Genomic DNA, 16354 nt, shown 5'->3' with positions numbered 1-16354 from the left:
TGGAGCGCTCACCGGGGAGTGAGGAGAGTCACCGCGTAGTCACGCAGACCTTACCGCTTTACTCACTCTCTGAAGTTGGAGGAGTGACTCAACCCCTCAGGAAATCAGTTCTGTTTTTTTTTTTTAATTATTTTTTTTTCTATTTTTTGAAAAGCTGGGTCTCAGGGGCTGGAGAGATGGCTCAGTGCTTAAGAGCACTGACTGCTCCTCCAGAGGGCCTGGGTTCAATTCCCAGCACCCACGTGGCAGTGCACGCCTGTCTGTGACTCCTGTTCCAGGGCTTCTGACACCCTCACGCAGACATACATGCAGGCAAAACACCAATGAAAATAAAATAAATTATTTTTAAAAATTATAAAAAAAAAAAAAGAAGAAGAAGAAGGGGCTGGAGAGATGGCTCAGAGGTTAAGAGCACCGACTGCTCTTCCAGAGGTCCTGAGTTCAATTCCCAGCAACCACATGGTGGCTCTCAACCATCTGTAATGAGATCTGGCGCCCTCTTCTGTATACATAATAAATAAATAAATCTTTAAAAAAAAAAAAGAAAGAAAACCCTTTTATTAAAAAAGAAGAAGAAGCTACGTCTCAGATAGCCCAGAAGAAAGAAGAAGAAGAAGAAGAAGAAGAAGAAGAAGAAGAAGAAGAAGAAGAAGAAGAAGAAGCAGCTACGTCTCAGATAGCCCAGCCTGGCTCTGAACTCACTGTGTAGCCAGGCTGGCCATGGAGCTCCTAGATCCTTCTTTGTCTTGCCTCTGAATTTTTTTCTTTTCCGCGATTGCGGATGGACCCCAAGACATTTCCCATGCTAGGCCGCTTGCTCCAACACTGAGCAGGACTCCAGATCCTCACTGGGGGATTCTAGGCAAGGACTGCTGAGCCATACCTCAAACCTGTCACCGGGTGGTTCTGGGCAAGGTGAGTTGTATCCCCAGCTTTCTGCGTGAATCCCGAGTGTGAAGCACAGGAAGCGACGCATGTGGAGATGTTGGAATAGTGCAAAGCCCACAGAAGCAGCCCTCACTACCATGTGTGTTTTAGTAGTATTCTCTAATTCCAGCCTAAATGTGCTCTATAGCTAATCCATCCTTTTCCCAAGTAACCGGAAAGACCGGGGCCGTAAGGATGGGTGACACACGGCCTGCAGTATTGGCTGATACCATTGGTTCTCAAGCAGCCCCACTTCCTCCCGTGGAGGGTAGGCATCCCCAGGGAGTTGGCTCAGGAAGGAACTTTAAGGACATGTCCCAGACTGTCCTCCCTTACCCAGCAGGGAGCAAAATCATATAAACAAAGTCAGGACTGAGTTGAGAGAAATTCCTGGATGGTGGCGTGAGGATGGGTCATTGGGGACAAGGAGGGGCAGGAAGGCATAGGAGCAGAAGAGTGGTGGCTAGCAAGAGGGCAGCACTGGGGACACATAGCCGGGGGACCCTGGATCGCTCCCTGAGTGCCTTTGGTCAACTTCCCACACCAGGGGACCAGCACTTTATATCGATGGCGGCTGAGCCTGGTGTCACCCACTGTCATTGAAACACTCAGGAGGCTGAAGCAGGAGGATGGAATGTTCTAGGTCAGCCTGGACTGCATAATTAATTCAGGGTCAGGCTGGGCAACTCAGTGAGCCCTGACTCAAAATAAAATGTACAAAAATAAAATAAGATCTACGTCAAAGGGGCTAGGGTGTAGCTGGATTCAGTAAAGTACTCGTCTAGCTTTTGCAAGACCCTGCGTTTGATGCCCACTACTGGACAGAAAGGGTGTATTTGTCAGGGTTCTCTAGAGTCAGAGAACTTATGGAATGAATATATATATATATATATATATATATATATATTCATATATATATGTGAATTTATTGGAATGAACTACAGGCTGCAGTCCAGCAATGGCTAGTATGGATGGAAAGTCCGAGAATCTAGTAGCTGCCCAGTCCCACAAGGCAGGGTGTCTCAGCTGGTCTGCTGGGATCCTGAAGAGGGAACAGTTGTGCTGATGAGGCAAGGGCAAACCCTTCTTCCGTTGTCCTTATATAGGCTTCCAGTGGAAGGTGTGGCCCAGGTAAAGGTCTCGATTGAAGGCCTGTGTCTTCCAGCCTCAAGGTCTGGCTGGATCAAAGGCATGTTGTCTGCTTGCCTCAAAATCCGAATCACAAGTGTGCCCTCCATTTCTGGATTCTAGTTCATTCCAGTTATAGTCAAGTTGACAACTGAGAATAGCCAAGACAAGAGGAGACCATGTATGACCCCAATGTCTAAATGATGAATATCCAGAAGCTTGAAAAACGACTCTTCAGGATCCCTTCTGAAAGCGTGCAGTTGGATGAGGCCCACCATCTGCTTTGGACAGCATCTTCCCATTTATTTTCCTTTTGAATTGTGTGCTTGTGTGTGCCTGTGTGGGTACGTGAGTACAGTGCCCATGGAGGACAGAAGAGGGCATTGGAGCCCCTGGAGCTGGAACTAGAGGTGTGTGTGTGAGCCACCTGATGTGGCGCTGGGAATGGAATTGGGGTCCTCTGGGAGAGCAGTACGTTAACCACTGAGCCGTCTCTCCAGAGCCCACTCTTCCCATTCTACAGACTGCCAACTGAGGCCCAAGCTTCCACGGGTAATCAGGTTGATGACACTGGGGTTTCTTTTTTTCTTTTTAGATTTATTTATTTATCATGTATACAGTATTCTGCCTGCATGTGTCCTTGCAGGCCAGAAGAGGGCACCAGATCTCATTACAGATGGTTGTGAGCCACCATGTGGTTGCTGGGAATTGAACTCAGGACCTCTGGAAGAGCAGTCGGTGCTCTTAACCACTGAGCCATCTCTCTAGCCCCCTGGGGTTTCTTGAGTCCCAGCCCAGGGTCATCTTTTTGTTTCATTTTTTTGTCTTTTGAGACAGAGTTTCTCTTGGCTGTCCTGGAACTCACTCTGTAGAACACCTGGGGAGTTCTGGGAATACAGGTCTGCACCCCCATGCAGAGATACCTCCATCTCCTGCCCAGACTGGGGCTTTCTGAGGCCCATCACTCTCCACTCCTCCTCACTAAGTCCATTTGTATCCTCCTTTCCCTCTTCAAGCCTCCCCTTCTGTTCTCTGAAGGGCTCTATGGGACTTCTGGGATGAGGATGTGCGCGCGCGTGTGTGCGTGTGTGCATGTGCGTGTGTGTGTATGTGTGTGTGCGTTGTGTGTGTGTGTGTGTGTGTGTGTGTGTGTGTGTGTGTGTGTGTGTGTGTGTGTCTGTGATGTGTCTGTGTGTATGATCTTCCCATCTCAGGGGCCTGTTTATGCATCATGGGGAGAGACGTCTCCTGGGGGCGGGGCATGCTGGTCAGAGCTGGGCACTTCCTCTCCCCCTCCTGATTGGTGAAGGAACCGTCACAGCCATCTGGATGACCCATTAAGCTACAAAGAGGAAGGAACACCATAAGCTAAGTCAGACAGCCCTGGCCACCCTGGGGCGTGGGAATAGACACAGATATGGGAGGAACAGGGAGCCCAGGGTGGCCCCAGCACTGACTCACCGTAAGACCTTCCACCCTTTGCCCTGCCTGCAGCCTCTTGAGTGACTGTCCCGGTCTGGTTCCCAGAGGCCCTTTCCGCCCAGGCCCTTTGGGCACCCTTTTCCCAGAATGGGCCAGGGGCTCAAGTTACACAATCCTTCAGGCCCTTGAGTTTCTTCCACAAAGTCCTCCTTCAAAATAAATCCTAAAAACTGGTCCGTCTCAGTGGCGTGGTGGTGCACACTTTTAATCCCAGCACGAAGAAGAAGAGGGATCTCTCTGAGTTCTAGGCCAATCTGTTCTACATAGCAAGTTCCAGGTCAGCCAGAGTTACACAGTGAGATTTGTCTAAAAAAAAAAAAAAAAAACAACAACAAACAACAACAACAATTGAAAAAACAACAAAAAACCCCAACCTGGTCCTGGTGGTGAAGACCCATAATCCCAGCTATTCAAGAAACTGAGGCAGGAGGATCACATGTTCAAGGCCTGGATGGACTACAGAGGGAGTTCAGAACTGGCCTGGGCTCAGCTAGAAAACACTTGATGCGAGAGGACCTAGTCCCAAAATAAATAAAGGGGGCAGGGGGGAGGAGGGGCCGGCAAGATGGCTGAGCAGGTAAAGGCTGTTATCCAAGCATGGCAACCTGAGTTTGTTTGCCTGGGTCCCACATGGCGGAAGGAGAGAACCGACTCATAAGTTGTCCACAAGAGTGATGTGGCAGAACCCCCACTCCACATAAGTAAATAAATGTAATTAAAGTTGTTGTCTTGCTGTGTTCACTTTTTACTTGTTAATACTAAACCACTCAAGAGCAGGCTCTGGTGGTCACAGGCCAGGCATGGTCTCTGAGGCATAAAGGAGTGGGTGGATGGACAGACAGAGGGTGGGTGGGTGGATGCTCTTCTTGTCCTGAGCCTCCTCCTAAGCCAGTCCTGCTTACTGCTCCAGGCAGTCTGCCGGGATTGGCCCTCATCTGCTTCTGACATTCCTCATCCTCCTGCACCATCCCAGACTGAGAGGATGCTGTTTGTGTAGAATCTCAGAAACTCTGCTGCACAACAATTCACTCCTGTAAGCCTAGCACTTAGGAAGCTGAGGAAGGAGGACCATGAACTCAAAGCCAGACTATGATTAAATAACCATACTCTTTTTTTCCAAAACACAAAGAATTACTATCACCAGCATGAATTCTAGGCAAGGGCTCTACCACTGAGCCACACCCCAGCCCCCTCACTAGGGGATTCTAGGCAGGGGCTCTACCACTGAGCCACACCCCAGCCCCTCACTGGGGGATTTAGGCAGGGGCTCCACCACTGAGCCACACCCCAGCCCCCTCACTGGGGGATTCTAGACAGGGCTCTACCACTGAGCCACACCCCCAGCTCCTCACTGGGAGATTCTAGGCAGAGGCTCTACCACTGAGCCACACCCCCAGCCCCTCACTGGGGGATTCTAGGTAGGGGCTCTACCACTGTGTCACAGTCCCGCCCCTCACTGGGGGATTCTAGGCAGGGGCTCTACCACTGAGCCACACCCCCAAGCCCCTCACTAGGGGATTCTAGGCAAGGGCTCTACCACTGAGCCACACCCCCAGCCCCTGGCCAGGGATTCTAGCTAGACACTTACTGCTGGACTACATTCCCAGGCTTTGTTGCGCTTAGTATTTTGAGACAGGGTCTCACTTTGTGGTCCAAGTAGGTCTTGAACTTCCAAATCCTCCTTCCTCGACCTCCCAAGTCGCTGGGATTATAAACCTGTGCCATTAGACCAAGCTCTTCTGTCTTTATCTGTTAGAAACAGTTAATTATCACCTCGTCCTGAACTCTCCAAGGCTGACTTCCCTCCTGGGAGCCCATTGATGACAGACTCCCCCCACCAGGCCCTGCCAGTTAAAGGGAATCATTGGGGATCATGGTGGGAGATGTCTGAGAAAGAGACAAAAACCTCATTTTTTTTTCTTGTATTACGAATATTCACAGGGCCGTATTTACAGACATTTGCACACAGCAGAGAGGGGCAAGGCGTGAGAATCGGGGATGAGGCTCACTGTGCTGGCGGCAGCAGCACCTTCAGCGGCACCTGGTCCCCTTGGGCGGTGGGAGGCACTGCCCAGACAGCCCCGGAGGCCTTGCTGGTGGTGCTTCTCTTGGAGGTCAAGGGTGTCTCCAGGGTGAGGGAAGCGTTGGCCATCTCCTGGGGCTTGTCGCTGGCCAGGAAGCGCAGGAGGTTGTGCAGAGCCTTGGCCACGTCACTGCGGGCTCCCTCGTTGACCAGGCAGTAGAGGATGGGGTCGGCCACGCAGTTGAGGCTGGTGAACGCCAGGGAGCTGTGGTAGGCGGAGAAGACTCGCTCCTCGAAGCCGCAGTCCCAGGGCCGGCCCAGATAGACGGCGCTCCGAGACAGCAGGAGGGCATGGTAGGGTGCAAAGCACACCAACACTATGGCGATGAGGCTCAGGGCCAGACGCTTGATCTTGACCTTCTCCTGGCGCTCCGTGGACACACTGCTCTGCACGGCCCGCAGGATGCCGCGGTAGCACAGCAGCATGAGTGCCCAGGGGAAGAGGAAGCCCACGAAGACGCGGTACAGATTCATCCAGGCCACCCAGCTCTCCATGGGGAACTTCTCGAAGCAGAAGGTGTGGTTGTAGCGGTCTCGAAAGAGCTCGTCGTGGAAGAGCGGGGCCGAGTTGGCGCCCAGCTCGGTGGCCCAGACCACAGAGCTCACAGCCACCGCGGTCTTGACCCGGCGCAGGCGCGCGAAGCGCAGCGGATGGGCCACGGCCAGGTAGCGGTCCACGGAGATGCAGCACAGGAAGGCGATGCTGATGTAGATGTTGCTGTAGAAGATGAAGCCGAAGAGCTTGCAGGAGCCGGGGCCGTGGATCCAGTTGTCGTGGTGGAGGAAGTAGTCGACCCACAGCGGCAGCGTGCAGATGTACAGCAGGTCGGCGATGCTCAGGTTCATCAGGTAGACGCCCAGCTCATTGCGCTGGCGCACCTGGCGGTAGGCCGCCCACAAGGCCAGGCAGTTGGTGGGCAGTCCCACCCCGATGACGAAGATGTAGAGGGATGGCGGGAAGAGGTGGTCCACTCGAGAGTCCACGTGGCAGCCCTCCCACGTGCGGTTGCCCATCCTGGGCGCTGGGGCTTCCTGGGCTCTTCCCCTGGCCCGCTGGGGCTACAGGGCCACGGGGGGCGGGAGGCCATCGGGCCCCCCGAGCCCCCTCTTTGGAGGCTCAGGGGGACATCATAGGAGGTGGTTCACGAGGACAGCGGCCCGGGTTTGCTTTGTGGCAGGCCAAGCCAAAGGAGAACTTGAGAGGAAGAGCGTCAAGGAAGGATGGAGGTAGGATAAGAGGTGGGACTAACGTCAATAGGAGCGTCTGAGCAAGCAATCAGAACAGGAATATCTGATATTCCTATAAAGATGGGGGCACAGGGGAAAAAAAAACAGATGAAGGCAGTGTTTATGGAGGAGATGAAGACACCAAAGGTGTCATGCTTATTGAGGTCTTAGGGAGTAAGCATGGACACGATGACGGACCAACGGGACGGAATTGTCTCGGAAGACTCAAGAAATAACCCAGGAGAGCATTGAGTTGGGAAGATGCGACTTGGGAGTGCTGGCACCTGCTGGGACCCCAGCAGGAAATATCGAACTGTGTAAAGTCATCAAAATGTCCTCTGGGGCTGGACAAAGAGGAAGGGCTTGCTGGGGCTGGGGACTGTGGGAAGGGATGCTAGGAAAGGGAAGGTGAGTAAGCGGTGGAGCACAGGAGGATTGTGGGTAGAAGGAGAACTCTGAAGCGGGCACCGGGAAACTCAGAGTTGATCCTGGTGGGGCCCAAGGGGTGGACTACACTGAGAGCCGAGCTGGATAGGTCTGTGGGGAGAGAAAACGGGCGTGAGGCAGGCGTGGGCATCTATCCTGGCCTCCCCCATACCTTCCCATTGTTCCCGCGGATAGAAAGGGAACACCCCGGCAAAAACCGCTTGTGTACCACCTTAAGGAACAGATTCCTAAGAGCACGTTATGGAGGGGGTTGGACAACAGGGGGGCTTCCCAAATACATATTAAAGACCCAACATGCTGAGCATGTTGGCACATGCCTTGGATCCCGGAAGTCAGAGGGTAGAGGGAGGAGGAGGATCAGGAGTTCAAAGTGATCCTCCGCTACACGCTGAGTTTGAAGCCACGAAAATCTGCCTCAGATTAGCAGTGGAGAGTGAGGTGAGTGGAGACGGCACGATGGGTAAGGGAGCTTGCTGCCAAGCCTTGCGACCCGCGTTTGATTCCAGGAACTCACACTGTGGAAGAAAAGAACCAATTCTTCAGGTTGTCTTCCGACGCCCACGTGTATAGCATAGCATGCAGATACAGGGTGGGGGTTGGAGAGAGGGAGGGAAGGACGGATGGAGGGAGGGACGGAGAGATGGAGGGAGAGAGACAGAGACAGAGACAGAGAGATTTGACAGACTGAAGCAAGATGGACTTCCCAGACCTGTCCAAGGTCCTGATGCCCCAAGGTGGGACTCCCAGCCCTTTTCCCAGCCTTGCCTTTATCTAGAGCCCCCTGGATACAGAAGGACACTGGGGCTGACAGTGGGACGGAGCAGGGGCTGTTAGACTCTGGAAAGGTTGGGGAGCCGGGGGAAGCCTGGGGTTGACGTTAGCAGGGGCACAGCCCTCACACCCTCTCCCTCTCCTTTCCCATTGTCCCAGTGAGGACCTGGGATCCATCACCTTCCTTTTTTTTTTTTTTTTTTTTTCTTCTGGGAAGATCAACAAGTTTAGAGCAGAGAACATTCACCCACCAAGCCCCTGATGATTGCAGGGTCTGCACATATTTAGTTTTCTCAGTCTCTCTCTCTCTCTCCCCCACCCCCGAGTCTCTTGTAGTACAGGTTGGCCTTGAACTTGCTATGTATCGGGGATGACCTTCAACTCCTTGATCCTCCAGCCTCCTCCTCCTGGGTATTAGAACCACAGTCGTTTCCAGTTTACACAGAGCTGGGATTGCTGTCCTGGGCCTCATGAATTCTAGGCAGGCACTACACCAACTCACCTACATCCTCTACCCATTTGTTGGCTGGCTTGTTGGACTGTTTGAAACTGGGTCTTACTGTACAGCCCAGGCCAGCCTGGAACTTTCGAGCATCCTTGCTTCTGCCTCCTGAGTGCTGGGACTATAGGCGAGCACCACCAGGTCGAGCTTTAAAGCATTTTTAAATTCAGGAGGCAGAGGCAGGCAGATCTCTGAGTTTGAGGTTAGCCTGGTTACAGAGTGAGTTCCAGGACACCCAGGGCTACACAGAGAAAGAAAACCATACAAACAAGATCATACTTGGAAATCCACTCTAAGTCGGTGAAAGGAGCAAGTGCCATGTGGTCTGGGAGGAAAGATGTGGAGACTGGAAAGCCACCTCTGAAAAATTCCCAGGACACACTTGGAAACCAGTGTTTGAGGGGCCAGTGAGATGGCTTATGTCAGTAAAGGTGCTTGCGGCCAAGCCTGGCAACCTGATTATTTATCCCCAATACCCACATGGAGAAAGGAGAGAACTGACTTCCAGAAGTTGTCCTCCATACATGCTCTGTGGCACATAACACCTGCCACCCAGCCACAAAAGAGAGAAGGGAGGGGAGAACAGAGAGACAGACAGACAGACAGAGTCTTTCTTTGTCCCAAGGAAAGTCCTTCCAGATGGACCCTGAATTCATGCCTGGGTCTCTAACTCCTTGCTGGCTCTATGCTGCCCTCACTCACTGCTCACTGGGACATCATCTGTCCTGACCCTCCGCCTCCCTCAGTTCACTCCCAGGAAGACCTTGCGAAAGGAATCAGCTCTTCTTTTCTTAAGAACTTCCAAAGGCTTTCAAAGGGCTGGGGCGTGGCTCAGTGGTAGAGCCCCTGCCTAGATTCCCCCAGTGAGGGGCTGGAGGTGTGGCTCAGTGGTAGAGCCCCTGCCTAGATTCCCCCAGTGAGGGGCTGGGGGTGTGACTCAGTGGTAGAGCCCCTGCCTAGAATCCCCCAGTGAGGGGCTGGGGTGTGGCTCAGTGGTAGAGCCCCTGCCTAGAATCCCCCAGTGAGGGCTTGGGGGCGTGGCTCAGTGTGACTCCTCGTTCATTCCTTCCCCTCAGTGGACTACAGTTTCCTCATCTGTCCAGTAGACTTAATGAGTTTTTCTGTCTCTGTCTCTGTCTCTCTCCCAAGTGTGGCTCAGTTGTAGCGCATTTGATTAGTATGTGCGAGGTCCTAGGTTCTACCTGCAATATTGCAAGAAAACAAACAGACTCGAGGGAAAGTGGAAACTCCTGGTGCTTGGTGACAGGTAATGAAGCTCTTCCCAGCTAGCCTGAGCTGCCTTACCTACGCCATCTCCCTCCATCGATCTCCGGGCCAATGAGCTTCCTCCCTGCAGTGCTGATACCTCCACACTCTCGCCAACTGGCCTATGCCTTCTTCAGCTCCTCTGCCTATGGCCCTCCCTTCGTCCTCCTCCATAAATCTCTGCCGCCAAGTCTCTACCACCCTCACAAACATCTCTTCGCAGCACTTGTGTCTGGTTCGCTTACGTCTGTCTAGAACTTCTTGGGGGACAGGGACCCATAGTGTCGTGTGGACTGTGTGAAGGACTGGCCTTGCATACAGTAGTGCTCAATAAGTGCCCGGGTACAGAAGTCATGCTAGAAGCCTCTAGGGGGTTGGAGAGGGCACAACGCCCTGGCCAGCCCTTCTCCCGTCATGGCTCTGCCTCTCTTCCTCCCAGACTGTACCCCAGGCATCAACAAGCCCTGGGGAGACCCGGAGGAAGAGGCTGTCTGCTGGAAGGAGATTAAAGGGTAGGACCCATCTGCTCCCTAATTGACTTGGAAAGGTCAGGCCGTGTCCTGATCCCCAAGGCCAGCCCCCTGTGGGGATCCTTAGACACCTACCATCCCATCCCAGAACTGGAAACTACTGGGTCCCTTGGAGATGGGATGGAAGGGACTTGTTTCTGGATAGACCAATGGGAGCCAGCACAACCTACCATCAATCAAAACTTCCCACCTAGGCCAAGTCTTATCCCTAAACCTCTCCTATCCTCTGTCTCCTCTGTCCCCTTTCTGTTCTCTCTCTCTCTCTCTCTCTCTCTCTCTCTCTCTCTCTCTCTCTCTCCATTTCTCTTCACTCCTACATCTTGTGACATCAAGGGAACTCTTTTCCCCCAGAAGCCCTAATTTATGCAAAAGACGGTACAGTCTTTATCCTAATCACATCACACATGGACATGTTTGAAAAAACAAGGTATCATCAGTAAAATGTGCGGTATTTGGGGTCTGGGGATGTAGCTTAATGATAGAATACTTACCCAGAGTCTAACAGTGGGTGCCAGGGGCTGTGGCTCAACAGTAGAGCACTTCTCTAGTGTGCATGAGGTCCTGAGTTCAATCCCCATGACCACCAAAAAGAAAGAGGTCTAGGCATATAGCTCAGCTGATGAAGTATTCACTCAGCATGCATAGAGCCCTGGATTGATCCCCAGCACTCCATAAATGAGTCTGTTGGCCCAGCCTGGAGCCCCAACAGATCAGCCTGGGATGAATGAGCCCTGTCTCAAAGTGTAAAGAGAAAGGAAGCGATGGACCGGGGATGGGACGCGGTGTGGAAAGGGACTGCTGCATAAGGGGAGCACCTGCATTCAGATTCTCAGCACCCACTCGGAAGCCCTAGAGGGAGAGGTGGATGTCCTCTGAACCCCCCTTCCTTGGCCCCAGGTCCCTGCTGAGACTGGAACGGGTACACAAGGCAGCAAAGACATTCCTGGCAGCCGACGGAAATGAACTTCCCATTGCCAATTTCCTCCCAGGGAACAGAGTCTGGTTTCCACCCTGTCCTCAGCCTACCTGAGTCATAGGGATGCTAGGCATGGGGCAGGGAGTCACTGACAGACCGACAGACAGACCTTCCTTCTTCTCTGCCTGACATCTGGCCACTGTAACTCCCCCGCTCCCAAGTCACCATAGAACCTCTGATTCTTAGAATTCCATGGTACAGGCTCATATGGTGAGCGGGAACAGGATGCTCTTTCTTCCTGATGCACATGCAGAACCTGAGGTCCAGAGTGTGAGGCTGTTTTTCCTTTGAGCTAAAAAGTGCCTCCTCTGAATATTTCTTTCCTCTCGTTCCCATTCTCCTGTCTTTTTAGGGGCTTCAGATCCCTTTGAGAATTTGTCAAAAATGGGGGTTTGGGTTTTTTTTGTTATGTATTTAATTTAATTTAATTTAATTTTTGAGACAATGTGTTTCTCTGTGTAGCCTTGGTTGTCCTGGAACTCACTCTGTAGACCAGGCTGGCCTCAAACTCAGAGATCTGCCTGCCTCTGCCTCCCGAGTGCTAGGATTAAAGGACTGTGCTACCATACCCCATTAATAAGGACGTTTTTTAAAAACATACACACAAAAGTGACCCTGGAGGCTGAGGAGATGGCTAGTAGGTAAGACCATTCATTGTGAAAGCAAGAGGATTTGAGTTCAAATTCACAGCATTCACTAAAAGCCAAGAATGCCCTGTGTGCCTGTGGCCCCAGCATTGAATAGTGGCAGGTGGTCCCAGGAGCTGGCTGGCTGGGCAGTCCAGTTGAAACAGTGAGCATCAGGTTCAGATCTGGGGCGGGGGGGGAGAGAAGACACCAATGTCCTCCTCTGGACTCCAAATTAGAATTCACCTTGCACACACATGGGCACACACACACACACACACACACACACACACACACACACTGACCCACCGTGGCTAGAGTGTCCCTCCATCCCTTGCCCAGCCCCAAATGGAATCAATGTTATCTTAACCCTTAGTGAGTCTTTGTTGGGGAGCTGTGCACCCAAATTTTACAGCCCCCCCAACTCAAGTTCCTGCAAGAAAGGTAAGCTCAGTTGTGACCCAATATGTGTGGGGGATAGGAAAGGCTACCTTGAATCCCAAGCCTCTGTAGGCCTCAGCTACAAAAGCCAGAAAAAAAAATCCCCTGTCTCACAGCCCCCCCCCCCCGCACCGGCCCCCCTGCAAGATTCAAAGACATGGAGAGCTGAAAAGCCAAGAGAAAGAAGTGATAGCCCCCCCCATCATCAACCTTAGCCCACTCACCACCTTTGTCTCCGAAGCCACTGGGCTGGCTCCCCCTCTTTCCCTCCACCATGGGCTCCCAATCTCCCCCATTCTGGAGGCCCCAGGGGACCAACCAGTTCCAGTCTGCTCATTATGGCTGAAATGTGATCAGTGCGTCTCGCTGCCCACCTGGTGCCTTGGCAGCAAGCGGAAATGATGAGGGGGGTGCAGTCAGGCCACTCCATGTCCTGGCTGGGCCTCAGTTTCCCCATTTCCATTGAGGAGCGTATCTCTCCCACCCCTGCCCCGGCTGCTACACCCACACCACCCAGCAGGAATATGGAATTGTTAGAACCACCCTGCTGACATTCTAGAATCCGACAGTTCTCAAGTCCCGAGGTTTCTGTGGCCGGCCCCGCTTGGGGCCGAATGTTCTAACATTCTAGAGCCTTGATTCTTTGCTTTCTGTTATTATTACCCTCGCCTCTGCCAGCACGCACCCTTGTCAGTTTCCAATATTCCAGGCGTCTCCCGGCCCAAGATTCTGAAGTTCTATTGTTAGAACCCTCTATGATTTCAAAAAAAAAAATAAAAAAATAAAAAAAAATAAAACACACGCTATGACTTTCATAATCTATTATTAAACTCTGGGTGATTTTTATCTTTTCCCAGCAAATGAATACACGTTTCCCTTTTCGCTCTTTGCAGAAATGGGAACGCGTTGTAAATAGGTGAACCCCACTTCCTCTTTTCTCCTTGTTTCTGCTCTGACTTTAAAAAAAAATCAATTCTCAGGTTGGGCAGCATTCTGTGGTGCTGAAGGTCCACAGAGGCTGGGGGGTGGGGGGGTCAGGATGGCTGACCATCACCTTCAACCGGCTCCCGAAAATGACATGCTCCCCCCCTCGGAAAGGGACTCTAGGAACCCACGCTGCTTCTGACCCCTTGCTCACGGTCTGGCCTCCCTTTTCGCACCAGCTGAGTTATTATTTGTCTAGACACAAACCAAATTATAGGCCCTGTCCCGGGGGAACAGTGGGCTTGGGGGGGGGGGTCAGGAGACAGGGGTGGAGTTAATCCACTCGGTTTGTCTCTTTCCTTCTGAAACTCCTCCCCCTAGCCCCCCAGCCCAGCCCACCTCAGGTCCCTTTCCCTTCCACGAGCAAGCCCTGAGAGATACCTTTTCTGCTCCACTCCGCAAACCCTACTTTCTGGCCTCCAGCCACGCATACCCAAGTCTGGCATCACTCCCTACTCACTTAGCGGAGGACCTCGCTGCCCGAATTAATCCGACTTAGTGGTAGCCCAAGAATCCAGGTCTCCAGATAAGGTCAAGGGAACCCAGGTCTCTGGATATGGGCTACCACTGGACAAGAGTCCCAATCCTCGATGCTGGCAATAACTCACTTCTACCCTGGGGCCTCAGTTTCCCTGCTTGTAAAATGGAAGGGGCATGGCCTACATGGCTCCCACCGGTCCTTTGTAGCACACACACAAACAAGCAACATGTCAGCACCAATCTGCATGGGTTGATGGGCTGGATCATCACAAGGGACTTTGGTTCCCTGTGCCTCAAAGGGTCTCGGCATGCCGGCTCTCACCATTCAAAGACTGGAAGGCAGGGGTTCATTCGGCCCAGACTGGCCTCAGACCAAGATCCTCCCACCCCAGCCTGGGTTACAGGCATGTGCCACTACAAGATTTTTTTTTTTTTGGAGACAGGGTGTCATGTAGCCCAGGCTAGCCTGAAACTATTAATCTTCCTATCTTTACCTTCCAAGTGCTAGGATAACTGGCAGGTGCCACAGTCTCGGCTATAGGGCTCCTGGGTGGTCTGAGTTTGGGAACCCTTCCCCAATCCATCTGACCGATCCATTCCTGGGAGGATCCTGTGTCCAAACCTGAGCTCAGAGACAGGGATGGTGGGGAGTCCTTTTGGTAGGTTCCAGGGGGTGCAACTGGCTGGGCGTTCTAGAAGAAATGCTGGGATGTTTCCCATCTTTTACACCAGCGCCCCCAATGCACATCCAGCTTGCAACACACACACACACACACACACACACACACACACACACACACACACACACACACATGTCGGAGCCTTCCCTTACCCTGGTTGAGGGGTAGAGTACAGAGTTCAGTCCCAGGGAAGGGGAGTGAGGCCAAGCAGGAAGGAGTTAACAGAGACCCAGCCAAATCCTGGAAGGGAGGAAGTGGGGGAGGAAGTCCACCCCCCCCAGCCAGGAATTCCTGAAACAGGAGGGTGGGGTAGGTGTGACCTCAGAAGCCATGGGTGACTACAAAGGGGTCATGGTATCACTCAGGGTCCATTTGCCTGGGAGTGCAATCCCACGGGTCCCTACCCCAATCCTACAACCTGGAGGGAAAAAGTTCCTCGATGTCTTAAGATTTAGGGAGAGACGACAGACAGACAAGGGCTGAAGGCGCCACAGGAGCGGGAGAGTAAGAGAGAGAGGGCCAGAGGGCAGGAGAACTAGAGAGCCCTGCGGGGGGCCGGGGTCCATAGACAGGCTGAGGTGGATAAAGAGTTGGGGACGTCCAAGAGAAGGCGGGGGTCCCACACTGACTGGGGAGTGAAGGCCAGGGTTGAGGCAGAAGGTACCCAGAGGCAGGCAGAGAGAGCAGATGGAGAGATCCTAAAGAAGTAGAGCCCCTGGGTTGTTGCTGAAGAACACCCATAACCTCAACATTTAGTGCGCTGAGGCAGGAGGATGGCCGGTTCAAGGAAAACCTGAGCTGTGTAGCCAGGGGTTATCTCACAACTGCCAGAGAGTGGAGGAGTCGGGTGTGGTGACCCACACATATAATCCCAGGATATACTCTGGGAAGCCGAGGCAGGAGGATTGCAGTGAGTTTGAGGCCAATGTGGGCAAGAGAGTGATCTCAAAGCTAGATTTGTTGTTTGGTGAGATCTTCGTGTGTGTGTGTGTGTGTGTGTGTGTGTGTGTGTGAGAGAGAGAGAGAGAGAGAGAGAGAGAGAGAGAGAGAGAGAGAGAGAGAGAGAGAGAGAGAGAGAGAGAGATGCCCAGGGACAGGGGATGTTAGGGACCCCAGGAGATGGAGAAAAGATAGGAGCCGAATGCCGAATGGCCGGGAGAGGACGGTGCGGGGAGACTGAAGCATCTGAGCAGCCACCCAGAAGTCTTGGACCTGCGAAGGGGGAGAACGGGAATGGAGGAGCAGCACCCACCTGTGCGGCGGCTGGGCTGGGCGACCGGCTTCCGCGACCTGGTCCGGTCTCTGCGCTGCGCGGGACCCGGCGGGCGCCCCCGCGGGGCAGCAGACAGCGACAAGCCCTGGTCCCGGGCTGGAGTCGGGAGCCCAGGCCCCGCCCCAGCCAGGCCCGCCCCCGTTAACCCCTCCTCTGCCGTTCCCCTGCACCCCACTCCCCCCAGTAAGAAACTCAAGCCCGGAAATCTCACCTGCTGCTTCAGAGTGGTGTCCCATAGTTACCCTCTCTCCAACTCCACACTTCCAATCTAAGCCCGCATCAGGGAAGGGACACTTGGCGTGGGACCCTCCTTCCTGTCATTCTCTTTTTTGGAGAGTCTCCTCCCAGCCAGCCTCAGTTAATAACCTTCTCCGTGTCACCCTAGGGGGTCTGTTAAGGGGCCAGTGAGATGTCTCAGCAGAGAGAGGCGATTGCAGCTAACTCTGAACTCCGTTCCCGGGACCCACATGACGGAAGGAGAGAATGACTCCTGTAAGTTGTCCTCTGACCTCCACGCTGCCCGGTGTCACG

The 16354-nt window shown here is 53.0% G+C and overlaps 1 protein-coding gene and 1 long non-coding RNA gene across 3 annotated transcripts; one reads left to right on the top strand and one right to left on the bottom strand.

Annotated features, from left to right (window-relative positions):
• The first annotated feature begins 614 nt into the window (after positions 1-614).
• On the top strand, positions 615-4262 carry LOC128094397 (uncharacterized). The gene is made up of 2 exons (XR_008212952.1): positions 615-915; positions 2179-4262. It is a non-coding gene; the product is annotated as an uncharacterized LOC128094397 (long non-coding RNA).
• Positions 4263-4378: 116 nt separating this feature from the next.
• Positions 4379-15924, bottom strand: Gpr4 (G protein-coupled receptor 4). Of its 2 annotated transcripts, none has more exons than XM_052712759.1 (2): positions 15803-15924; positions 4379-7384 (listed from the first exon to the last, which is right to left on the bottom strand). In XM_052712759.1, the coding sequence occupies exon 2, from the start codon at positions 6632-6634 to the stop codon at positions 5543-5545; it is 1092 nt and encodes a 363-aa protein (XP_052568719.1). In that variant the 5' UTR covers positions 6635-7384; positions 15803-15924; the 3' UTR covers positions 4379-5542. The 2 variants fall into 2 exon arrangements, 1 of the variants encoding a protein (XP_052568719.1); XR_008212951.1 differs by lacking the exon at positions 4379-7384 and adding an exon at positions 7613-7809.
• Positions 15925-16354: the final 430 nt, after the last annotated feature.

The sequence above is a fragment of the Peromyscus californicus genome, unplaced genomic scaffold (assembly GCF_007827085.1).
Source record: "Peromyscus californicus insignis strain IS unplaced genomic scaffold, ASM782708v3 Scaffold_4__1_contigs__length_199733344, whole genome shotgun sequence".
Classification (NCBI taxonomy): domain Eukaryota; kingdom Metazoa; phylum Chordata; class Mammalia; order Rodentia; family Cricetidae; genus Peromyscus; species Peromyscus californicus.
This window is presented reverse-complemented; position numbering and strand designations above follow the sequence as displayed.

Bases quoted from the DNA above. Each gene is read 5' to 3' on its own strand.
- Gpr4 (XM_052712759.1), bottom strand. From the start codon at position 6,634: ATGGGCAACCGCACGTGGGAGGGCTGCCACGTGGACTCTCGAGTGGAC.